The 25,514-nt window shown below is 42.1% G+C and overlaps 1 protein-coding gene across 1 annotated transcript in view; it reads left to right on the top strand.

The window, feature by feature from the left end:
- Positions 1–21,362, top strand: part of LOC146612610 (ryanodine receptor 3) — a 116,624-nt gene extending 95,262 nt beyond the window's left edge. Inside the window, exons 74-106 of the mRNA XM_085342496.1 lie at positions 84–143; positions 239–373; positions 914–1,026; positions 2,514–2,610; positions 3,734–3,843; positions 4,132–4,183; positions 4,268–4,315; positions 4,411–4,510; positions 4,588–4,667; positions 4,749–4,825; positions 6,107–6,180; positions 6,997–7,014; positions 7,657–7,737; positions 7,873–7,961; positions 8,039–8,167; positions 8,311–8,415; positions 9,750–9,831; positions 10,009–11,321; positions 11,405–11,463; positions 11,675–11,849; positions 11,961–12,047; positions 12,142–12,336; positions 12,584–12,714; positions 12,794–12,836; positions 12,962–13,089; positions 13,198–13,258; positions 13,405–13,551; positions 16,741–16,875; positions 16,993–17,149; positions 17,287–17,351; positions 19,142–19,242; positions 19,955–20,006; positions 21,267–21,362. Of these exons, the coding sequence (XP_085198622.1) occupies positions 84–143; positions 239–373; positions 914–1,026; positions 2,514–2,610; positions 3,734–3,843; positions 4,132–4,183; positions 4,268–4,315; positions 4,411–4,510; positions 4,588–4,667; positions 4,749–4,825; positions 6,107–6,180; positions 6,997–7,014; positions 7,657–7,737; positions 7,873–7,961; positions 8,039–8,167; positions 8,311–8,415; positions 9,750–9,831; positions 10,009–11,321; positions 11,405–11,463; positions 11,675–11,849; positions 11,961–12,047; positions 12,142–12,336; positions 12,584–12,714; positions 12,794–12,836; positions 12,962–13,089; positions 13,198–13,258; positions 13,405–13,551; positions 16,741–16,875; positions 16,993–17,149; positions 17,287–17,351; positions 19,142–19,242; positions 19,955–20,006; positions 21,267–21,362 (4,395 nt within the window). The remainder of the gene's footprint in view (positions 1–83; positions 144–238; positions 374–913; positions 1,027–2,513; positions 2,611–3,733; positions 3,844–4,131; positions 4,184–4,267; positions 4,316–4,410; positions 4,511–4,587; positions 4,668–4,748; positions 4,826–6,106; positions 6,181–6,996; positions 7,015–7,656; positions 7,738–7,872; positions 7,962–8,038; positions 8,168–8,310; positions 8,416–9,749; positions 9,832–10,008; positions 11,322–11,404; positions 11,464–11,674; positions 11,850–11,960; positions 12,048–12,141; positions 12,337–12,583; positions 12,715–12,793; positions 12,837–12,961; positions 13,090–13,197; positions 13,259–13,404; positions 13,552–16,740; positions 16,876–16,992; positions 17,150–17,286; positions 17,352–19,141; positions 19,243–19,954; positions 20,007–21,266) is intronic.
- Positions 21,363–25,514: the final 4,152 nt, after the last annotated feature.

The raw sequence follows: 25,514 nt of genomic DNA, 5'->3' as shown, positions 1-25,514 counted from the left end.
GAAGCAACAATTACTGTGAAACGATTTGAAGAGCTTTGATATGAGGCATTGTCCAAGGTTTTCTTTCCCTCGTTGAATAACAGAAAGATACAGATGATGAAGTTAAAGACCACATTCGGCAGAACCTGCACCTTCGTGAAAAGGTGAGCAAGTCGAAACGAGGTTCATATCTGTGAGTAGATGCTAGCTTTAGTATATTCCTCTGCGTCTGACTTGCTCTTCTTAAACATACTCGTAGTCTGATGACCCTGCCGTGAGGTGGCAGCTCAACCTGTACAAGGACATAGTGATGAGAACTGAGGGGCTTTCAGACCCTGAGAAGGTGGTGGATCGTATCCAGAGGATCTCTGCTGCCGTCTTTAACTTGGAGCAGGTCAGGCTCTAACATTTCTACAGAAACAATATGAGGTGTGTAATTTTATTAGAAGTATTATAAGTATTAGTCGTATGTAGCCTGGTGGTAAAGTTGCGGGATTAAAGGTGCACGACTGTCTGCTTCCAAAATTTGCAATTATTTCAAATACACTGCTTGGAACAGGAATACACTTTAGATATGGCTTTTGTTCTTTGTGCCGAGATTGTTCTCCCTCTGTTGTCCCCAAAAAAATCTTACATGGGTGACAAATCCTGGAGAGTAAAATTGCACCTGGCCACTTTACCATTTCTGACTCCCACTCTGCTGTGCCGTGTCCTTTCCATTACAAACAGCCAGGTTTAGGATGAGTCAGCAGAATACACTGAGAAACCAATTATGTGTCTGATCAAAAGTTCTAAGCTGGTGTGTGTGTGTGTGTGTGTGTGTGTGTGTGTGTGTGTGTGTGTGTGTGTGTTTTCCTCTGGCTCGCTCGGTAGAGAATGCCATTTGAGTGCGTTATAGAAAAATCTTACCCCTCAGTTTCTCTCCCCTCATTAGGTGGAACAACCACTGAGATCCAAAAAATGTGTATGGCAGAAGTTGCTGTCCAAGCAGAGGAAGCGCGCCGTTGTCGCCTGCTTCCGAATGGCTCCGCTTTACAATCTGCCGAGGTATGACTGCGGCGTAACAGTTAAACCGACATTGTTTAAACCTCCCATCGTTGTCTCCAGGTCTCCGAACATTTGAAGCAGCTTTGTAATGATGAAACCAAGGTGACGCTCCAGCAGAGGGTAGCACAGACCTTTCCGTGGTACCAGTAACAGATAGGAAAATGCTGCAGAAAGGGCATCCACGCACTCTGCCATCACACTTTCTCCTTCTTCTGTCTGACTCGCTCTCTCTGACCCTGCGTTAATGCGTAGCCTCCCCTCGGTTTGTAGGACAAATGTCTCGCCTATAGCTGTTATCAAAGAGTAAATAAAAACATTTTTAAAAAAAGGGACACAAGCAATTTCACGCCCTGCTGCTCTGTAACTCAATCACAGGAAGTCGGGCAGGGTGCTACAGTAAGGAGGAAAACAATTACGAGGCCCAACCTCAGGGTGGCCGTCCTCAATATGTTCTCAGACGATGCCACCCGCCTGCCTGACAGCATGACTCATTTATTCAGAGTTATTGACAGTGAAATATGCTGCAGCATAGCAAATAATTACTAGTTAGTATTTGCAGTACGGGAGCAATGATTGTTTTTCTTCAGATTAATAGATTTGGGTTAGGGGGAAGTGTGTGATGGCAGCTCTTCCAAAGTTTGACACATTCAGATGTCATTTTTCTCTATTGTGTCTCTGTTCAGTCTCTATTCTCTCCTCAGTGTCACATTCTATTGTACGTCGTCCCCTTAGGCACAAAAATAACAATTACTTCCTGAATTCCTACCGACACATTTGGCTGGAGATTATGCACGAGAACGCAGACCGTGACAGTCTGCTCTCAATGCTGACGGTAACGTAGCGCTGATCTAATGCTGTTACTATGTGGCCTGCTAACCCTCGCTCTCCCCTCCCCCCAGAGGCATGATTTCTGCCACATTTTAGCTTTCCTTTTTCCACTGGTCCATGTATGTGCAACAATTTAACGAGCCACATTGTAAAGAATTGGTTCAAGTAGTTTGAATTTTTGCCATTTTTATTTCTTGGCTGACTCAGATGAGAACAATGATGCTACTCTTTCGACACCTCTTAGGTAAGGCTCTCCAGACGCTGCTGTGTTCACAGACAGAAGCAGTTGGCTTCAAGTCATTCGGAGTGGAAGCTACAAACTAACATCCGACACTTGTAGCTGTGTGATGGCGTCTGACTCGAGGCGAATCAAACTTGAGCTGGCCTCAAATTTTTTCATTACTCTGCCTGTGTGAGAAGAAAAAAAATGTAATGTGGGAATACATTATCTCCAGATTTAGGCCAGAAATAAACAAAAGGAAACAAAAAACAACAAAAAAAGTCAAGATTTCCTCACAGGTGGCCTGTTAGATCAGTGCTCTAAACTAACTGATATTAACCTCTCCTGAAGGGACTTCTACCATCCTTCTCTCCAACTTCTTCCGTCCTTTGCTCTGCTCATCTTTAACCCAGGCTTCTCTATTCTTACCCCTCCCTAGGCATCGCTCTATTAACCTCTTCCTCCTGGCCTATCAGAGAATATGGATAGAAACAGAAGAGTACTCTTTTGAAGAGAAACTAGTGCAGGACCTTGCAGTAAGTACTTGTGCTGTCCCTTCGGTGCCCTTATGTCGGCACCCATGTGCTGCGGGAAGCAGCGCGTAGCTCACACCACTCTCTTCAGTCATCCGCAAAGTGGTTTACAGCTAGGCCCATTTGTGGTAAGCATGACATCACTGCTGATGTCAGAGCCAGCAAAGTAGTTTGATCACTGTGGCCCATCCAAGCAGAGGCAAGAAAGCATCCTGTCAGGATGCTTTGACTTCCATTTAAAGTTGATGAAAGTTCAGATTCTTTCCTGGACTTTCATTTCCATTAAGCTCCACAATCAGGACAGCAGCTTACTGTTAGACATGCGATATATTACATGCGGCATATTGGAACAAACTAGGCTGTGTTTGTTTATTAAAAAAGAAACTTTTTGAATTTATAAAGATTTAAACTATAAACTTTCTTCTTAGCATATTCGTATCAATGTCTTACTGTATCTTTATATTACTGATGAAGTTACAGTGCAATAGATGAAGAATGTCAAGATTCAGCCAATCAGACGCACGTATTTATAAAAACATTTAAAAAACCAATTGTTCCAGTAAGTAAAATAATTATAAAATGGTTATATATGAGGGTAAACTGGGCTTGTGGAGAGTCATGCTTAACTCCACTCACCTTTAACGCTGCTTAACACCATCAATCGTGTGTGTGTGTGTGTATTTGTGTGCGCTTGTACCAGCGTGTGTGTGTTTGTTGCATTTGCATGCATGTTTTGTGCATGTCTTTTTCTCCCATAGGAGTTAACAGTTGGACCTATTATGTTTTTCCACCATATGTATGTATGAGATAGAGATTTCTCATATTAAACGTAGCCAAAGTTTCAAATAATCAGCTCTGGAGATGTGCAGGTAATCCATGTGAGCCAAAAGCTTAGGCTTCAAATTCTTCTCTCACCCACCTGCTGTTCAAACCTTTAGTTTGTCAGGGGCAGCAAGACGATGACCTGAAGGGATCCACCAAGATCCAGAGATAATAGGATGTTGTGCTAATCATGTGACTCTGGGAACGAGCATAATAGGTCCCCTTTGACATGAACTTGTAAAATAGTGTTGTGATACACATTTGTTGGGTTAAACGTTAGCCTGACTCATGTGGCTGTGTCCAGAAAATACAGCCTAAAGTGGAGGAAGAGGAGGAGGAGGAGGTGAGAAAGCAGCCAGACCCTCTTCACCAGCTCATTCTGCATTTCAGCCATAACGCTCTGACTGAATGCAGGTAAATATACTCTCACACACCTGGCCACCTGGCACTAACACAGGTTGCTCCATCTGTGCTACATAATTGTTTTGGCATGCTTCTCAGCTGCTACAGAGAGCAATAAGCTAAACCATCGTCATATTTTACACTATGAAGAAAACCGAAGCAGCTTTTCAGTGTTTCTCTGGTTTATTTGCTGCAGTGGCTATAAATGCGATCACTGCCACTTATTATGTACAGATTTACAGTAGAGATGTGAAATATACAAGGTTCAATAAAGAGATATTTATCTCTCTTCTTTGTTAGTTCTCTGGAAGAGGATCCCTTGTATATTGCCTACGCAGATATGATGGCAAAGGTATCTCATTGAATCTCATTAAATTGCTCTTGTCAGCTTCTTAGCAGAAACATGCAGCTCTGATAGTCGTTTTTTTCTTCCCAGAGTTGTGCTGAAGGCGAAGAAGAGGAAGGAAAAGAGAAAACATTTGAGGTGCTCTAAATATTTGAGGGAATGTTGTTCAAGATTAAACTTTTTTTCTGTTTTCAATCATATTCAGAAGTGGTGCATGTCATAATGTCCTACAGGAAAAGGAAATGGAGAAGCAAAAGATGCTGTATCAGCAGGCCAGACTTCATGACAGAGGGGCTGCGGAGATGGTGCTTCAAATGATCAGCGCCAGCAAAGGTAAGAAATCAAATGCCTGACCTGTCTGCCTTCCTGCAGTCTATGTATTTAGATCAACGGTCATCTATGATCATCAGGTCGACTGGGTGCTACGGTAACTGTCACGCTCAAGCTGGGCATCTCCATTCTCAATGGAGGGAACATCCTGGTTCAACAGGTAACACGGTACTCTTCACGTCTAGTCTCTGCAGTTAACAGCTTCATCTTTTAGCCTGACTGTACTTTTCCTTTCATGCAGAAAATGCTGGATTATCTCAAGGAAAAAAGAGATGTTGGCTTCTTTAAAAGCTTGTCCGGACTCATGATGTCATGCAGGTACTGGAGCGATGAGGGATTAATACACAGTAAACTTGCTTTTTATTGCAGTTGCAGTTCAAACAGTTATCTAGTTTTCCTGACTCAGAACTAGCCATTTTTTTAACATCCATTTTGACCGTTCTGCTTTACTTTCCCACAGCGGTAAATTGTTATCAATCAGCTATAACATTATGACCACTGACAGGTGACGTGAATAACACTGATTCTCTTTATCATGGTACCTGTTAATGGGGGAGATATATTAGAGAAGATTTTGTCCTGAGAGGATGTGTTAGCAGGAAAAATGGGCGAGTGTAAGGATTTGTGCAAGTTTGATAAAGGCCAAACTGTGATGCTTTGACAAATGAGAATCTCCAAAACTGCAGCTCTTGTGGGTGTTCCCAGTCTGCAGTGGTCAGTATCTATCAAAAGTGATACAAGGAGGGAACAGTGGTGAACTAGCAACAGGGTCACTGATGCATGTGGGAGACTATGGCTGGCTTGTGTGGTCAGGATGAGCTACTGTAGAGCAAATTGCCAGAAAAGTTCATGATGATTCTGAAATAAAGGTGTCAGAATACACAGAGCATCACAGTTTGTTACCTGTGCTTTGGCATAGCTACAGACCAGTCAGGATGCAAACTGCGAAAAGTGCCAACAATGGACACGTGAGTGTCAGAAATGGACCATGAAGCAATGGAAGAAGGTGGCTTGCTCCTATGACCAGGACACGTGGATGGGCCGGATGCATGCGTGTGATTAACTGGGGAACACCTGACATCAGGATGCACTATGTGAAGATGCTAAGCCTTTGGGATCATTTCTGCTGGGAAACCTTAGGCCCTGCCATCCATGTGGATGTTACTTTGACATGCACCACCTACCTAAGCATTGTTTCAGACCATATACACTCATTGAAATGATATTCCTTGAAGGCTGTGGCCTCTTTCACAGGATAATAATGGAAAATTGGTTCAGGAATAGTTTGAGGAGAACAACAACGAGTTTGAAGTGTGGACTTCACCTCTGATCTCCTCACTGCTATGCAGCATCTGTGGGATGTTATGGACAATCAAGTCCAATCCATAGAGGTCCCACCTTGCACTTTACAGGACTTAAAGGATCTGTTGCTAACATCTTGTTGTTCGATGCCACAACACAACTTCAGGGGTCCAGAGGAGTCCATGCCTCAATGGGTCGGGGCCATCAAACAGTATTATACAAGTGGTCATAAAGTTATGCCGATCGGTTCATTTTCCAGAAATTCAGGTTACTTAAATCGTTTTTCTCTTTTGGCAGCGTCCTGGACTTGAATGCTTTTGAAAGGCAAAACAAAGCTGAAGGTCTGGGTATGGTAACTGAAGAGGGATCAAGTAAGTGACTAAAACACAGTTTTAGTGTTCCAATTCCTTCTCGTCCCCTTTCTTGGAGACTTTTAATCACCTTAATAGGAAAAGCAACAGACGGCATATTTGCAAATTGGCAATGTGCAGAAATGTACAAATTTTGCAGCTTTATTTGTGCAGCAGATTGACCTTTATCTTCTTCCTCACTCCATCGTGGACGATGTCTCTTAGCAAACAACCGGTATTGTAACGTGTAGTGTCCTACTTAGTCTCATTTTGCTGTTTTTCTTAAAATGACAGCCACAAGGTTAGCTTGGAAAAAAAAAACTGCTCTTTAGTTTGTTGTTGTACATCTCCATATCACGTGGGTCCTTTGTGTTACGTTGTCACATCATCATGCAGGCAAACATGTGCTACTGTATGTCTAAGTCCTGTCTGAGCCTCGTCTGCAACTTAAGAACACTCAGTTTGCATAAAAGCTCACTTTTTATAATCAGAGGTCTTTATTTAAACCGATGGGTTGCATACAGTATATAAATATGCTTTAACCATACATATCCCAGCTCATTTTCACCTCATAAGCTCAGGCATAAGTGATGGTAACTGCTAGTTTGGTCCTAAACACCGGCCCAATAAGCAGACTGTACTCTTTTTAAGACTTGGTACTGCATGTCAGTGTCGCAATCCAGTGTGAGTATGTAAAGATATATCTACAGCCCTATCACTCTCCTGTTCCTACTTCTTCTGATTGACTCTAAATGTCTTCTCCTTTGCTTATGTCTGCTTCTGTTTTGTTTGTTTGTTTGTTTTCTTCTGATCATGTTTTTATGTCATCGGTCGCAGTCAACGTGAGTGAGCGGGGTAAATACACGGTTTAGATTCTACTCATTCTATGAAATGCTGACATGTTGATTGCCTCCAGTTCAACTCCCTCATCCCTCTACTCATCCTCTACCAGCCCTCCCCCACTTCCCCCCCTTCCCTCATTCTGAATGCAAAATAACCACCTTCTTTAATCTGGACTTGGAGGAACGCATGCATGCATCCTTTGACATCTGGATAGATTGTTTACAGTCAGCTGCCCCAAACTGACTCAGATCTTTCCACTTCTTCTTTTAAGCAAAATTAATGCTTGTTATTTTTGGACCCCACCCCTCCTTTTTTTTCCTTTTTTGATCATACTAACCAGCGTGTATTAAGCAATAAATCTCCCAAAGCTTTGTTTGTACTAAACAACAAAGATTTGCTGGTATTAAACAACAAGGCTCAGTTTGGTTCCTATTATAAGCCTTATTTTGACTTGTGAGATGATGCACTATACCTCGTATGCGTGTGTGTTCCGAACCGTCAATATAGTGCACATAATTTGATGCCGTCTGACAACTAAACAGCAGCTTTATGAGGATGTGCAACAAGCTCTGATGCCTGTGCAGACATTAAAATGATGGGTGCTTGACCTTCCTGTCACTGAGGAGGACAGCTAATCTTATTTCCCGTCCTCAGGTTCCAAGGTACTGCAGAATGATGAATTCACTAAGGATCTTTTTAGGTTTCTGCAGCTTCTCTGCGAGGGACATAACAATGGTAGGTGGATGCTTTCCCATAAGCCAATATTAAAGCCATGCTGCCTCAAGCTGCATAGAAATGACTAGAAAATAAATTCCTATAGTATCTATCTGCAGGAAATTGGTGTTTAATCTTTTTTATCTTCTGTTTTAGATTTTCAAAACTTCCTAAGGACGCAGACAGGGAACACAACTACAGTCAACATAATCATTAGTACTGTGGACTACCTACTAAGACTGCAGGTATCACATTGTTACATCCAGAGCTTTAAATTTCAATAAAGTAGATATGCTATTAATTTTAGTGCTTTCTCTTTTAGGAATCTATTAGTGATTTCTACTGGTACTACTCTGGCAAGGATGTCATTGATGAGGCCGGTCAGAGGAACTTCTCCAGAGCACTAGCAGTGGCCAAACAGGTGTTCAACTCTTTAACAGAGTATATACAGGTACATAATCACAACTCTCCACAGTAAAAGCTGCTTAAAATGTTCATTACAATATCTTAACGGTCTTTCGGCGCTTTAGTGACGAGAAAGGCTGCTTGTCATCGTCTGAGCGTCTCTTTTCGTCTCTGTTTTATGTGCTCCAGGGTCCGTGTATAGGGAATCAGCAGAGTCTGGCTCACAGCAGGCTGTGGGACGCTGTGGTGGGCTTCTTGCATGTTTTTGCCAATATGCAGATGAAGTTATCTCAGGTATGTGTTTGTCTGCAGTGACGCAGATGTGCCTTAACTTAAACTAACTTAAACACTTGCTTGAGTTGTTTCATTCTGTGTTGACTAAACTGTTTACTTGTGTTTTGCTCATCTTTACTTTCACTGTGAAGGATTTCTGCTTCACATTGGAAAGCTGGTACTTTGCTGATTAAGATTTAATCCTATTATAAATGATTTGCCTTAAATTGACTCCACTTAACAAAATATATGGTGTAATGGCCTTTTTATCTTTAACTGAGAGGATTGTTTTTCTCCATTTTAGCAGCATATAGAGTACTATGGTATGGCCTGTATTTGTATGTACTACGCCAAAGTATTGTTTCTTTCTATTTGGCTTCCACTGAGCCGCTGTTCCTTAGAGTAGTCTTTGAAAATTTCTCTTTTTTACTCATTTGCTGTCGCGTTCTTATACCTAACCATGTTCAGTGGGGTTTTTTTATGTTAATGCTTAATGTTTTTCAGTCATGTTTCAGGAAACTACTGTACCTGTTTCCCATTTCCCTAAAAAAATCATGAAAGGAAGCGTACCTCAAGACTTTTGCACAGAAATGTAGATCTAAAAATAATAGGAACCAAAGGGATGGCAGTGTAAATAAACTAGCATATGTATAAGGTCAACCACCTGCTTGTACAACTACATTAAGTCAAGTGACAGTTTTTTAAAAGAAAATGGGCTGCTTGTTTTAATACATGCCTGCTTAGCTATAGTTAATAGTTGTTACTTAAGTAAAGATTTGAAATAACGGCTTGTACAGATGTGAAAATGTGAACAGCCCCTGGTGTTTTATTCGTTGCCACTAGAGGTCTCTCCAGGCTCATTGATAATCAGAAGCAACTCCAGTACAATTACACATGTTGTTCACCTCAGCTACATGATATATGACTCCATCATTGATATGTCCAATAAGCCAGGAGTGGGATGAAATCCACCCACCTAATCTTATCTCGTGGTCGTCACAAAGGGGCTGGGTCTGACAGCAGCAGCCAGGATGAAGAAGAGCACAGGTGCATCAAAGTACGCTTCAGATTTATGGCACATTGAATACAAAGCCCATAGAGACATTAAACGAGTCAGCCTGACCTCGCCATCTGTTCCTAGACAGCAAAATAATATAAACCCTGGTTGTGATGGATCGATGTTACCTAGAAGGACCTTCTGGGCCACAGCAGGGGCCATTTGAGGTCCCTACAATATTAAAGCCTTGATCTCTCCATCACAGGGATATTAAAGAGCCTGGCTGTACCCTTACAGTTAGACTATCAGTGGTCTGTGTGACATATTGTACTATGACTTTCTGTCTTTTTTCTAACAGGACTCCAGTCAGATTGAATTACTAAAGGAGCTGCTGGACCTGCAGAAGGACATGGTCGTCATGATGCTCTCGCTACTTGAAGGTGGTTTTTTTGTTTTTAATAACATTATATAAGCTTTGTATGCTGGTACTTTCATAAATCGGATTTATTTGCCTGATATAATCAAATGTGTAGCAGAGCAGATTAGTCTGATCTGCATGGGGAAGTGTTTTTTTTAATGAGTTTACTGATAAAATTTACCGCTTTATTGTCTCACAGGTAATGTTGTGAATGGAACTATCGGCAAACAGATGGTGGACACCTTGGTGGAATCTTCCAGTAACGTGGAGATGATCCTGAAATTTTTCGACATGTTCCTCAAGTTGAAGGACTTGACTACTTCGGACAGTTTCAAGGAGTACGACCCCGAGAGCAAAGGCGTCATCTCAAAGAAGGATTTCCAGAAGTCCATGGAGAACCAGAAGCAGTATTCTCAGTCTGAGATTGAGTTTCTTCTCTCCTGCGCCGAGGCTGACGAGAACGACATGTTCAACTACGAGCAGTTTGTTGAGAGGTTTCACGAACCGGCAAAAGACATCGGCTTTAACGTCGCCGTGTTGCTAACCAATCTTTCAGAGCACATGCCTCACGATGCCCGCCTCTCAACTTTCCTGGACCTGGCCGAAAGCGTCCTCAGCTACTTCGAGCCTTACTTGGGCCGCATTGAGATCATGGGCGGAGCCAAGCGCATCGAGAGAGTGTACTTCGAGATCAGCCAGTCGAGTCGCACGCAATGGGAGAAGCCTCAGGTGAAAGAGTCGAAGCGGCAGTTCATCTTTGACGTGGTCAACGAGGGCGGAGAGAGCGAGAAGATGGAGCTGTTTGTAAACTTCTGCGAGGACACGATCTTCGAGATGCAGCTGGCCTCTCAGATTTCAGAGCCAGACCCCGTTGAGCGCCCGGAGGAAGAAGAGGATGACATCCAGACCATGATGGAGAACCAGGAAGAGGAAGACGAGGAGAGCGCGATGATGGAGTCTTCCTCGGCATTTACAATCGCATGCATCTCCATGAAAAAGAGCTTGTGTCACTTCCGCCAGCTGCTTACTCTTAAAAGCATGCGGCGGCAATTCAGGAAATTCAGGAAGATGAGTGTGAAGGAGATGGTGCGGGGCTTCTTCTCCTTCTTTTGGATGATCATCACAGGCCTCTTTCACTTTGTTTACAGCCTAATTTGGGGATTCTTCCACATCTTGTGGACCACGATGTTTGGGGGTGGCCTCGTTGAAGGGGCTAAGAACATGAAGGTTACAGATATTTTGGGAAACATGCCTGACCCCACTCAGTTCGGGATCCATGGAGACGTGTTAGAAACAGAAAAGATGGAGGCAAGCGAAGCGTCAGCGTTGGCTGAGTTGGGTCAGATGGCTCAAGGGGAAGCAGCAGAGGCAGATCTGATGGCTGAGCTACTCAACATACAGCCGAAGAAGGAGGGCAAGCACGGGGCCGAGCCAGGTTTGGGGGATGTGTCTGAGGTGGTGGTGGGAGATGCCCCGTCAATAGCCAGTGCAGTCAAGCAGAAGAAGGCACAGGTTAGTGATTTTGTTCAGAAAATAGAAGAAGAACACACCCTTATTAGTAGAACCTGAATGTTAAAGTAATCTGCTGATTCCAGATGGCTGCAAAGACGAGGGCTGTGAACGGAGACTACAGATCTGATACAGAGAAGGGAGAGTGAGTGTAACTTGTTCATTGTTACCTACATTACCACTTGCATATGTTTATTTGAGGATTGTGTTAGATTAGTTTCACATAAATAGCAGTTATCGTATCCATGCTTACTCCTGTGCTTGTCCCTTTGCTTAGTATCCACATTTTGTTTCTCCATATTAAGTATACATCTGTGTCTATGAACACAACACTAATGTATAATTTATGCTTGCAGTTCAGAAGATGGTGAGAAGAAGGACCATGACAAGACTAGAGACGAAGCTCCTCCAGAGCTGTCAGTGGAGGAGAAGAAAGCCCCGAAGAAAAGGCTCGGCTTGAAGAAAGAGGCACCGGAGGCTTTCATGGCGAGCTTCTTCGCCGGCTTGGAAGTCTACCAGACTAAGATGCTGGTCAGATGTTTTCCTCACTGCAGTTTTAAGATCACAACTGTTACATTAAGCACAAATACAAACTTGTTAGACATAAAAACAAAGATGATGATCACGATTACCTTTTCACAGAACTACCTGGCAAGAAATTTCTACAATCTCCGCTTCTTGGCACTTTTTGTTGCCTTTGCTATCAACTTTATTCTTCTCTTCTACAAAGTAAGTTTGGAGCTAAACTACCACTTTATATACTCACCTTAGGGTCCCGCTGTTTTGTAAGCTGGGTGTCAAATTTGGTGTCGTCACCTTTTAGGTGACCGGTGATTACTCGGATGATGAAGACCCCTGGAAGGGTCGAGGCAGAGCTGGGGAGGAGGAAGACGAGGGAGCGCTTGAGTATTTCGTCTTGCAGGAGAGCACAGGTTACATGGCACCAACACTTCGCTGTCTGGCAATACTACACACCATCATATCTTTCCTGTGTGTAGTGGGATACTACTACCTGAAGGTATGCACAGTTTTTTAAGGTGGTCTAATGAATTTGTTAAGCATTGTAGGTGCAAAAATAAAACTGCACACATGTGGAGCATTAAAAAAATCAAGTAACTTCAAATATCTTGTTTGGGTATATGTACATTTTATATTTCAGTACACTTGTTCATTGTTAACCCATGCACTCACGTGCACACACACACACACACACACACACACACACACTGTCTCAGTGATGCAGCCCGATTTCTCGTGTGTTCAAGGTGCCTTTGGTAGTGTTCAAGCGGGAGAAGGAGATAGCAAGGAAGTTGGAGTTTGCAGGCCTCTACATCACCGAGCAGCCGTCTGATGACGACATTAAAGGACAGTGGGACAGACTGGTCATCAACACTCCGTGAGTCTGCCTTTTATCAAACGACGAATCATAATCTTGTGCAAACAGACGTTTAATTCTGTTTTTGTTTTTTTATCAGCTCCTTTCCCAACAACTACTGGGATAAATTTGTCAAGCGCAAAGTAAGTAGCTCATGTAATTTAAGTTTAATCTGCTGTGCACACAAGCTATAAATGGAATCTGGTTACACTTACTAAATGTCAGCTGCCGTGTCTCTTATATATTTCCGTGCGGCTTCTGTTTGTAGGTGATAAAAAAGTATGGAGACCTTTACGGAGCAGAGAGGATAGCAGAGCTGCTGGGGTTGGACAAGAGTGCCCTGGATTTCAACCCTACAGAGGAAACTGTTGCCAAGGAGGCTTCACTGGTGTCATGGTGAGAGATTGGGCTGATAAAAAGCAGACAGCCCAGGGCTGCTTGGAGTAAAAATAGAGGTCAAACAGAAAATACGAGCCCTTCATATCAACTTTTCTCTGTTGCCAGGTTGAGCTCAATCGATACAAAGTACCATGTCTGGAAAATGGGGGTTGTGTTTACAGATAATGTAAGTTTAAAAATAAGTTTGGATGATTAATTGCTTTGTTTTGTAGTTTTATTGATGGTGGTTTACATTATTTGACAGCTGAGGAGGTTGATGGAGGATTTTATAGCAGGGCGAACGGCTTCTGATCCATTTTGTTTCTCCACCAGTCATTCTTGTATCTAGTTTGGTACACCACCATGTCCATCCTGGGTCACTACAACAACTTCTTCTTTGCCGCCCATCTGCTGGACATTGCCATGGGCTTCAAGACTCTCCGCACCATCCTTTCATCTGTCACGCACAATGGCAAGCAGGTGAGGAGGAAACACATACAGCTCTTCTATTGAACAGCAGGGGTCACTGCAGAGCTGGTGGTGAAACACATTTTTTGATCACAGTTTGCAGTGATGGCATTTGAAGTATGCCATTCAAAATGTGCTAAATTCTGCTTTCTGCACGCCCAAAACAGATTTCAGTTGAAATCATTTTAATGTTGCTTTAAATGTTAACACAGTTATTTAAATATTATGTATTTACCGTATTTTCACGACCATAAGAAGCACTGTACTAAAAGGCGCAGTCTCAGTTATGTGCGCCATTACTGTATTTAACACACACATAAGGCGCACTGGATCATAGGGCGCAGACAAGTACCGTATGCGTATTTAAAAATAAAGCGGGAGCAAACCCGAGTTCGGTACCTTACTCACATTTCTATTACCAGTAATCATCATCATCAACAACACACAAGCATACAAGTGTGCATATTTAAAAAATAAAGCAGGAGCAAAACAAAGTTTGGTACTCACATTTTTATCATCAATCAAACCCATCGAAGTCCTCATCCTCTGTGCCTGAATTGAACAGCTGCGCTAAATCTCCACCAAACATGCCAAGTTCACGTTCTTCACTGTCAGAGTCACTTTCCGTGCCGTGCGGCTCCTTGGAAATGATGCCGGCTTTTGCGAAAACTCGAACAACAGTGCCAGCAGACATGTTAGCCCAAGCATCTACAATCCATTGGCAAATTGTGGCGTAACTCGCCTGGCGCTGCCTTCCACTCTTGGTGAAACTGTGGTCTCCATCGGTCATCCATCGCTCCCAGGCCGCTCGCAGCCTTACTTTGAACGGGCGGTTCACACCGATGTCCAGCGGTTGGAGTTCCTTTGTCAGGCCTCCCGGAATGACAGCAAGCTCACAGTTCATTTGTTTCACTAGTTTTTTCACATCGGCTGTGAGATGGGCACGCATAGAGTCACAGATTAAGAGCGATGGTGATGCGTGGAAAAAACCACCTGGTCTCCTTACATACACCTCCCTCAGCCACTCTTTCATCATTTCCTCATCCATCCAGCCCTTTTCATTTGCCTTAATGATGATTTCTGCTGGAAACTTCTCTTTAGGCAAAGTCTTTCGCTTAAAAATCACCATAGGCGGCAGTTTCTGTCCATTAGCATGGCAGCCAAGCACAACAGTAAAAGAAGACTTTTCATACCCCGTTGTGCGTATCGCTACCGTGCTGGTCCCCTTCTTCTCCACAGTGTGACTCACCGGGATGTCAAAAGTGAGCGGGACCTCGTCCATGTTTGTGATGTGGCTGGGCTGGATGTTTTTGTCGCCGATGTGTTTGCTGCAGTAGGAGCGGAAGATGGCCAGCTTTTCATTATAATCCGCTGGAAGTTGCTGCGCTACCGTAGTCCTGGTCCGGATGGAAAAATGGCACCGTTTCATAAAACGAAAGCACCAAGACGGACCTCCTTGGAAATGTTCAATGTTCATCTCTTCAGCTAGTGAAACTGCTTTTAGCCGAATGTTGACCGTCGAAACGCTTCTCCCGCTTTGCTCGATGATCCACCGCTTGAGTCTTTCGTCCAACTCGGGCCACCTCGCCTTATGTCCGCGGAAACTCAGCTGCATTTTCTTGACCTGCCGGAGCTCGTTTTCTAGCTTCCTCCATTTGCGAACCATCGATTCGTTAATCTTAAATTCTCTCGCCGCTGCTCGATTTCCATGTTCCTCCGCGTAGCTGATGGCCTTCAGTTTAAACTGTGCTTCATAAGCGTGTCTCTTTGCCATTTTCAGGGTTGTTAAAACAACGATGTCCTGCATAATGCACATACCTGTTCTTTTATACAGGTATGTGTGATAAAGTCAACGCATACACTTCACCCTTTAGCGTTCTCATGGTGTTCTCTACTACGGCCTCATTACAACACACAGGGCGCACTGCGCTATAGGGCGCGCCGTACGTTTTGAAGAAAATCTAAGACTTTTAAGTGCGCCTTATGGTTGTGAAAATACGGTATGTCCTTAAAAAATGGTAAATGGTCTGCATTTGTATAGCGCTTTTCTAGTCCATAGGACCCCAAAGCGCTTTACACTACATTCAGTCATCCACCCATTCACACACACATTCACACACTGGCGATAGCAAGCTACATTGTAGCCACAGCTGCCCTGGGGCGCACTGACAGAGGCGAGGCTGCCGGACACTGGCGCCACCGGGCCCTCTGACCACCACCAGTAGGCAAACACGGGGTCAGTATCTTGCCCAAGGACATTTGGCATGCAGCCAGGGTGCAGCCTGGGATCGAACCACCGACCTTCTGATTAGTGGCTGACCTGCTCTGCCACCTGAGCTACAGCCACCCACAAAAAGCTACTTTAAGCGCTAAAAGACCCAGGCTTGGTTTTATAATAGGTTAAAGCCAACATATTAACAAATATGATCTTTTTATTAGGCAGTTTCTCTTGTCATTTAACTGATCTAATTGACCATTTAGGTCTAATTTGGTTCATCAGGTTCTGAGAAAAATGATCTCGCTTGTTGGCAGCTAATATGCAGGTGACATGAATCACAAATGTGTCATCTAGCAGATCCTGTATGTGTCGTGTGAGATAATTGGAATGTTCTCAGCATCCTTTGACATTTGAGTTCAAATGGCTCACATGGCTTAATTTAAATCCCACTTTGGATTGCCAGTTCTTCCAATAATTCCCATGTTAACTGACCAGAGGGACAAATCAGAATTTAATGTCACCTCAGTCTCCAAGGGCGGAAATGCACCAAAATGGCAAGGCCACAAGGAATCAGCGACATCTCCCAGACTCAGCCGTCTGTGGGCTGATCAATCACGCTGTCAATCTAAATGCGCTTTACGGCGTTGTTGCCTTTCAGGTTTACAACCGGCTGAGCTGTAGCTGAATCCATTTTTTATTATATGTGAAATAATAGACTCTTTTTTTGTATTTACTATAAATAAATAACTCATGTGAGTTTTCTTATTGCACTAAACTTTCTCTTCGTTTCCACGCGTTTGAACTTTTCCCCTTCTCTCTACTCACTCCTCTCTTGCTGATCTAATTTTGTTGCAATTTTTTTATAGAAAACAAATGGAAGCCAGCAGCTCTGCCCCTGCTGCGTCCATTGTGTGTCTAAAAGAAATACATAAATAGCAAAAAAAGAGCGAGTCTGTGAATGCAGATTTCATGTGTCTCTGTAGCTGGTGCTGACAGTGGGCCTGCTAGCTGTTGTGGTCTATCTCTACACTGTGGTGGCCTTCAACTTCTTCAGGAAGTTTTACAACAAGAGTGAGGATGAGGATGAGCCGGACATGAAGTGCGACGACATGATGACGGTAAACTGAGTTACGCTTTCTTTTTTAAGGAACAGATTTGGGCTCGCTGCTTAAAATAAGCCACGACTTAATGCTCAGCCTCAGATTTCAATTAGACCTCCACCTGTGTTCCCGCAGTGCTACCTATTCCACATGTATGTTGGGGTAAGAGCAGGAGGCGGGATAGGGGATGAGATCGAGGACCCAGCTGGTGACCCCTATGAGCTCTACCGCATCCTGTTCGACATCACGTTCTTCTTCTTTGTTATTGTCATCCTCTTGGCCATCATCCAGGGTACATAAAAAAAATCCCAATTTCAACCTTATTTATCAGTAATTAGACGAACCCACAACATATATCCATTTAAATATTACAGTCTTTATGCTTAGGGTATGTATGTCATGCTCACAGCAGTTCCTTTATGGTTGCAGGTTTGATCATTGATGCCTTTGGAGAGTTAAGAGACCAACAGGAGCAGGTCAAAGAGGACATGGAGGTGAGAGGACAGATCATCATAACTTGCAGCACTGAAGGAAGTGGCAGGAGTGTAAATCATATAAAAGATGGACTTAGCTTATAGGTCTGTGAAGTGAAGCCATTGTAGAAGTCGTCCAGTGTGGCCACTCCGTGTTTGTTGACTTTGGTCATGTTGTGGATGATGTTCTGTGGATTCACGTAACGATGGTCTAAAACCTCTTCAAGAGACGGAACATCCAGAATCCTCTGATGGTGGGTCAGCGTGATGTCCTTCCAGATCTCCTGCTCATCCCACTGTCAGCTCTCGTCTCTGTTTCTGCTGCTCTTCTGTTGGCTGATTGTTGCCTTCCTGCTGTGTTTGGAGTGCAAATTCTACATTTTCCTGGTTCTCTGTCTCCTGCCTCCTCCTTCTGAACCTCCTCTTTGAAGGTCTCTTTTTTATGGATCTGGAGTCTGAGGGTCAGGGGATAGAAAAGTGGAGGGAAACCCGTGCATCACATTGTTGTCCTCCAGGTCCTCTGTTCCCCAGCATCCCTTTACATCTTCAGTCACATGGTTCTTCAGAAACTTCTTTAGGAGGTGAACTGTCTGTTGCCTAGTAACGTCGGGGCCAAGGCTACTGTTACAGAGCAGCTGGTGCAGCCAATCAACAGCAGCAGAAGCGGTGAAGCAGGAAGCATAGTGCCTGAAGTTCTATCGATGCTTCCTGAGGGGTATGCAAGCTCGAAACAAACGTGTCACATCATTCCACAGTTTTGTGGCTCTGTACAGTCCAGGACAAATAACATGAGAACTCATATTTATCACAAAAGGGCAGCAATAAAGTTTATCTTCATTCGATGTAGCGACAGGTAATATCCATCACTCGAAGAAATATTTATGCATGTCTCGCTACAGGCTTAAGGGCCATCAGGGGGCAACTGTTAAAAAAGAAGACTGGATGAGACTCCACAGTAACAGCGCTCGGCTCTCTTGTTCTATGACCTCAGTTAATACTCTCTTGGTGAGCAACTGTTTGTTTCACAGACTGCTGAAAACAACATGATGTTCATTTTTGCAAATGATTACACTCTTTACCATCTGAAACCGGGTATAGTTTATGATGGGCCAACCTCATATCTGGAAAGTTGCTTCGAAATAGCGAGACAGTTGAACACTCAGCTCGACCCTTCATAACAGCACCTCCCTAACCATTAGACGGCATAATCGCGCTCACGTCCACCTTTCATGTACGAATAGATTTAATGTAGATCTTCTGGAGATTACGGCCTTATTAGTGGACTCTTGTGTCTCGTCTCGTGTACTTGTCTCTTTTTTTTCATTAATATTTTACTTTGTCTGGGTTACTTTATGGAAATTGTACCCCCTAACCCCCCTATTTGATCACGTGTTGAGTTTCAGAGATGTGACACATTTTTGTGAGCTCCCTATCTCTCTTGAGTATTTAAACAGTCACTGTGACAGGCAAGTGAAGATCAACGTGCATGTGGGAATATAAATATTAAGCCGAATTTTGGAAGCATACTTGTTGATGCATAACCTTGTCGCCTAAGAAAGGGCAGATAACCCTTAATGAAACTGTCAATAATAAATAACTGTGTTATTTTCTCAGACTAAAAGGTCCCTGCAGAGCTTCTGTTGTTCATAGGCTGAGTGGGACTGAGCGTGATGAGTAACTTGACCTTAATATTGTAAAATATGTCCAATCTGGTGTTGCTTTAGGCAAACTCTTGTTTACTGTAGTTCATCAATGAAGCACAGAAAAAGAAGAAGGAAGCGTGCCTTCTAATTTTCATTTTCTGTCCTCAGACCAAATGTTTCATCTGTGGGATCGGGAACGATTACTTCGACACAACCCCCCACGGCTTTGAGACCCACACCTTACAAGAGCACAATTTGGCCAACTATCTGTGAGTATCCTTTTGATCAGCAGTGTTTTTAATGTTTTTTTGTTTTGTAATCATTGCAGTAATCTTTTACCATTCGTGTCAACGCTTTTCTGTAATTTAACCACATGATTGATGGCTTTAGCACGTTACTGCAGCATAAACACCAAAGTCACTAGTAGCAGCATTGATCCAGAACACTAGATCCCTTCAGGTATCCTGCCTGTGTTTCCCTCACACGCACCGCTTAGCCGGTGTTTCTGAATAATACCAGTAACAATAGAAAGTCTCAGTCCATTTGCTCTCACAGTCAGCTGGCCGGAGGATATCAGAGCGACCTCATTATGTTGCTTCATTACTATTTAATGCCATGAACTTTATTGGAAAATAGGTTTGTGATAGCATGCTCTCATTCAGTATTCATTATGATTTGGCATGCTGCGATGCCCATAGAGATACAGCGGCTCATTGCCATTTACGCTTGATTTGGGGAACAACAGGTGATTCTGCGATAGAGACGAGGTGGTGTAACTTTACTTAGACACTAGCATCGGGAACTGTGACACCCAGTGACGGAGAGTTTGACATTTATGTGATTAGTGTTGCAAAAATCAAATGTGTCACAGAAAAGCTTCTCATGTCCCTGCTCTGTGCTTCAGCTGTGGTGATGGGCTTAGATACAAGACTGCGATTCCCCTTTAATATTTTTTTCTTTGTTCTCGTTTTTCTTATAAAGGTTTTTCCTGATGTACCTCATCAACAAGGATGAGACAGAGCACACTGGACAGGTAGAAGACTATTTTACCCTGATTAGCTTAACCCATTCAATATTTCTCCTCTTACTGTCAACACCTATTTTGGTTTATTCGTTTTTTCATATCTACCCATATTGTGGTGGAATTAAAGTGTTGTTTGATACTCTGTGGTTTACATAATATTAATTAAGGTCATTGTACTAAACACATAGAGATTCAATTTTAATTTTAGGTCATATTTGTGTGGATAAAGTGGTAAGATTAATACTGCTCAATAACATTTCAAGTAGGTGCTCATCTACTAGCTAACTGTTTTGCCTCTCTTAGATAAGACAGTAGCTATGTCCCAATTCATAGGCAGCATCCTCCGAACACCGAGTTTAATAAACTCAGCCGTCTGCTCCTCACTCGCTAACATATAACTTGACATTGGAGTAAATTCTCGACCATCTCACACTTCTGTTAATCAGTTTTCTGTTTGACGTTTATTTAGCTGTAATCTCAGCTGAACCGATTTACTCAGGAACAAATAAAACACTGAAAAAAGCCAAACAATAACATTTTTAATTTATCTGAGTGACTTAGTTACATGTTTAACCTGAGTAGTAAAAGACCGCGGGGGATCTGAAAGCGATGTGCCGGGAGTCCGCTGTTCTCGCCGGCTCCAGTGAGCCTTGAACCCCCGGCTAGCTATTGATCTGGAGGGTAACAGACGTCTCCGAAAACATTGGAGCACTTTTGCAAATATGTGATGTCTTGATAAATCGAGCAGATATATGAAATTTACACAGCTACATTCTTGCCTGAGAATATGTTAAAAGTTTATTTTGTGATTACAGAAAGAGTAATCAGAGTAATATTAAAACTAAGTAGCTGCCGCCATTGTTGGAAACTGGAATCGGCTGGGCCGCGCTATGAATTCTGGGGTAGGGTACAATCCTTCAAATTCGGGGAAATGAAGGACGCATTTGTCGACCGCGTTTGGAGCAGCCTTCAAATTGGGACGGCCTTCGTCTCCTGGCTGTGACGTAATCAGCCTTAAAATGAGGTGGCCTAGGTTTTGGGACACAGCTAGTATACTCACTAAATACCAAAACTGTTTTAATGATCTTTCTGTTGATACGTTCACTTGGTATTAACTGCATGTTAATACCAAGTATACCCATTTCAGCTCATTAACACACCTGTAATTATGTAATGTTTAAATTTTGGATATTTAAGTTCAAAACATTCAGCCTTACTTTAGGCAAGTTAAAGATTTCGAGCTAAACTCTGATGTTGGCTTGTGTCCAGGAGTCCTACGTGTGGAAGATGTATCAGGAGCGCTGCTGGGACTTTTTCCCAGCTGGAGATTGCTTCCGCAAACAGTACGAAGATCAGCTTGGATAGAGCAGATGCATCCTCCTTACCTCTATCTACGTGGCCTGCTGGAGCATGTAGTCCCACCTACAACTGCTGGAATACGACACACACTCCCACACTGGTTTGGACTGGTGTGAGGAGAGGCAAATGAAAATGATGTACCCTGTAACTGTCAGTACAGCACCCGTCTATGAGGAAATGACCTACAACTTGCCCAGACATTTAGGTTTTCTTTTGGTTTGGGGGACTCGTTTTTGACAGCGTGTTGCCTTTTACTCCACATAACCCCAAATCATTGCACAATTTTTGTTTTCTTTTGGTCTTTTTGAGAAATATTGGGTTGTGTGGGGTTATGGGGACAATGTGTGAGTCATATTATGCACAATATATGAATGTTGAACTTGAGACTTAATGCCAAAAGAAAAGCAGTGGAGTATAGTAGATATACATAGTGCGCAAAAATGTGATTTAAGAAAAGATTTTTTTTCGTCAGATGTTGTAACATTTATCTATCGAGATGGAATCTGTAGGATGACGTGACAAAAGGTTTATTGTGTAGGATTTATTTTTAAAAATGCCTAAAGTTCTTCATGAAGTGCCTTACAGTACTGTATCTACATTACAATGAAGCTATGCAAAACTTTTGTTTCTTTTCTTTATTGTATGTAAGTACAGTAGTTTTCCTGGAGCAGTAACAAGTAGCTGTCCAGATATGTAGTTTGTGGCTGAACACTTTCATTTGAACGTGGAAGAAGAGCATTGGGACGATTTCTTTTGTTGCTGAATGCAGCGTAACTGCAAATGTTCAAGATACAGTGTATACATGACACAACAGAATTTCCTGAAGACTTTCAAACAAGAACAGAAAAAAAATGAATTGCTATTGTATGGCCATTTGTATGTAATAGCTTTGCTGATCTGTGCATTTCTTTTGATGGAAAAAAAATAAAGAAATTGATGCAAGAAACGTTTGTGTTTACATTGTGGTTGTTTATTTTTCAGATCTTTGAATTTATTTCTTAAAGCAATTAAATACAAATATATCTCCAAGTCTAAGATCTCTGAGTCATTTCAGACACGTAAATTTCACACACCCCAAACCTCAAAGCTATATCATAACTCTGACCTTCCTGTAGCTTTTAATTATGATTTAGTAATAAACAAGTAATGGCCAAGTAGGTGCGTACTTCTGGTGGGTTAGAATGGCAGGACGGGGCCTCAGCAGACTACATGATGGGAGTTTTAGACCTATTACCCATGGTGCCAGCTGTCAGCTCACATCACGTCACCACACCTTGGGCACCACACAGTGCTGAAGCCTGCCGCTGAGAGCAACTCTACCACCTCAGCTTACAGCTCTGGCATTCTGACTATTTTGTATGGTCCCAGCATGTTGTGTGTGTATTGTATTTTTGAAATTAAAACGTGACCCATCACTATCGGTCTTTCTACTGAAGACTATTGCAAAGCAACAATAAAAAGCTATCATTACCTCCAATTGTTTTATAAAGCTGCTCTTGTCATAGTGCAGTAAATATTTAACATGCAGTGTTTTGAGTGGATTAAAGCAAACGCAGTCTCTGAGCTAACTCAGTTTAAAGCTTCGTATGTAATGTCCTGTGCTCTAAAAAGCAAATGGGCTCCCACATTATTTAGCATATTATGCGGCTATAAAGGCAGCAGAAGGAAACTGTAATGTGCAATATCAGTGATGACTTCCATGTGAAGCAGAGCCAACATGAATTAGCAACAATTAAGCCATTCGTGATGACACACACAGAAACACACATATAACAAAGTCGTGTTACCAACAAACAACCAAGTTATAATGGGTTTCATGCATATAGATTGTTTCTGGCTACCACTTTTTAAAAACTCATAAATTTGTAAAACTTATAATTTGGTTTAGGTCAAGTAAAACTGATATGACAAATAGTCTACGTCAAGAAATTTTAACTGAGCTTAACTAACCTTGAGCTAGTAGAAAGGAAAGGAACTAGTGTGCTGCAAAAGAAGGTTCAGGGTCAAAGCGGCAATAAGGAAGTCTGTTCATATTTAAACCTTAGCGTTAGCATGATTCATGAGTAGTGTAAAGTGCGTAGAATCAAAACAACAAGTTAAACACTGCCTATTTTGGGTCACTTTTTCCAGTCCAAAGCCAGATAAAGGAGGAGGGATGGAATTGTGACATTAAAAAAACAATAACTACTGAAAGAAATTTAATTTGTAGTTCTAAATATATTCTAAATATATATAAATGCATTTAGGGTGTTTTTTACTGACTTTATGTCTCTTCCATGATGTTATTTCTCTGTCGTACAGCATCGGTTACAATTACATAAGCATGACCAATGAAGTCATTGAGCGACTTCTAGCCAACAGCCAATAGCGATTTTTGTTACTGAGGAGTTGGCAACACTAGATCAAGCTACCTGGTTGAGCTACATTTGCTAAAGCTAAAGCTACTGTTAAAGAAGGAGATATTACCCATATGGAAAAGAAATAGAACAAACTTATAGAAGACTTGCAAAAGATGTGGCCCACTTCATATAGTGAATCATATAAGGCTTATATGATTTACTCATGAAAGTGGCCATTTTCTCATTACTTTCATATATTGTTTTAGGAAGTATCCGAAACATACAAGTTTTATTTATATAATTTTTCAAGGGATCTTATATCTGTTTTTACTCTTGTATGCTTTTCATACAAGTTTCACACAAGATTTATATTTATATATATTTATCTTTTCCATATGGGTACATAGCCTTGCTCAGGGTTTTTTTAATCTGCCAAACCTTTTTAATTAATTATTATTTATTTATTTAATTTGATGCAGTTTAGCATGAAGCTGATGGGCTTCAAAGCAAATTTATAGCTTTAGCTAGTTCGCAACTCTTGTCCCTAGTTGGGCTTTTATATACTCAGTGCACAACCAAGACTTTACAACATCACACACATATATTACATACTTTGTCTGAAAGTAATGATACCTTTTTTATGAACAAAGCCGGGGTAAGTGTTTATCATCTTTTTTGCTAGCACAGAAGCTTTGCTAGCTTGAACCTTTGCTAACATTAGGCCAGCTGATATGATTGCTATTGTTCTTTTCTCCTGACTCTTGTTGAGAGACCCTTTTCCTTTCCTTTTTTTTTTTTTACCAGCTTAGTGGTAAAGTGAAAAATGTTTATTTATGGAAATGTAGAGCAGGGTTAAGTTTTAAACAGGAAAGACAGCTAACTCCCTAAAGAAGCACTAATGTGTTAAAGTGCCTTTTACACAGTAACTCCATTATGGTACATGTTTGTAAGGAAGGAAAAAAGGTACAGAAAGTTCATTTTATCGGGCAGAATTACTCTGGGCTTTTCAGACACATACCCAAGGGGCTTGTTTTCTAACATAGAGTACAACATGACCGGAGCCTAAAGGTAGAATGACACATTTTACACCTGATTTCACTTGTTCCTTAGGGGAAGACCTGACTCACAAACATCAATAAAATACAAAGCTTCTGGGTTTTTTCCCTTATTGTTTGGGATGTACTATTGTTTTCAACTTGGGGAAGTATCTGCTCCCTGTCTGTGTTGAATTTGGTCTGCCATTTGGTGTGCCTTCTGTAATGCCCAACCCCTGTTCTTACCACAAGTGACCTATTGCTGATGTAATGTAGCTGAAAGTTGTATCCGGTCGATCATGCCGGGTCCCAGCGTGGAGCGCGGCTGCAGTGGAGTGACAGATCGCTCGAGAGAAAAAAGAGAGCAGCTTGAGTCACAGTGTGCGCTGTCACTTGCAGCTGCCACCTGCAGACAAACCTCCAACTGGTGACAAGATGCTACATATGGTCTGTTGTCAGTGTTTGAACCTTTTATTCAACATTACACAACAGCATACACTCTAATAGTTAAAGCAGGTTGGCTAGGTTTGTCACAGTGAACTCGATAATACCAAGATTCAGCTCTTGTTGCATTTAGTGTACGTATTATTGCCGTGTAGTTGTGTTTACAGACTCTGTGTCCATCTTGTTACACTCATATTTTGAGTATAATTCGTTTGACAAAACTCACAATAGACAAACTTTTAAAAAATTAACAGATATACCGTTAAGTCCACAAGCATCTGAACAATCAACACGTTTTTGCTGATGCTGCCATTATTCTGGTACAAGTAAAACTTGGTGTC

Source organism: Diplotaxodon limnothrissa, linkage group LG19 (assembly GCF_057381915.1).
Source record: "Diplotaxodon limnothrissa isolate DT_005_m linkage group LG19, D_limnothrissa_male_GT1.1, whole genome shotgun sequence".
NCBI classification, from domain to species: Eukaryota; Metazoa; Chordata; class Actinopteri; order Cichliformes; family Cichlidae; genus Diplotaxodon; species Diplotaxodon limnothrissa.
The sequence above is the reverse complement of the archived record's forward strand: the minus strand, read 5'-3'. Positions and strand labels throughout refer to the sequence as shown.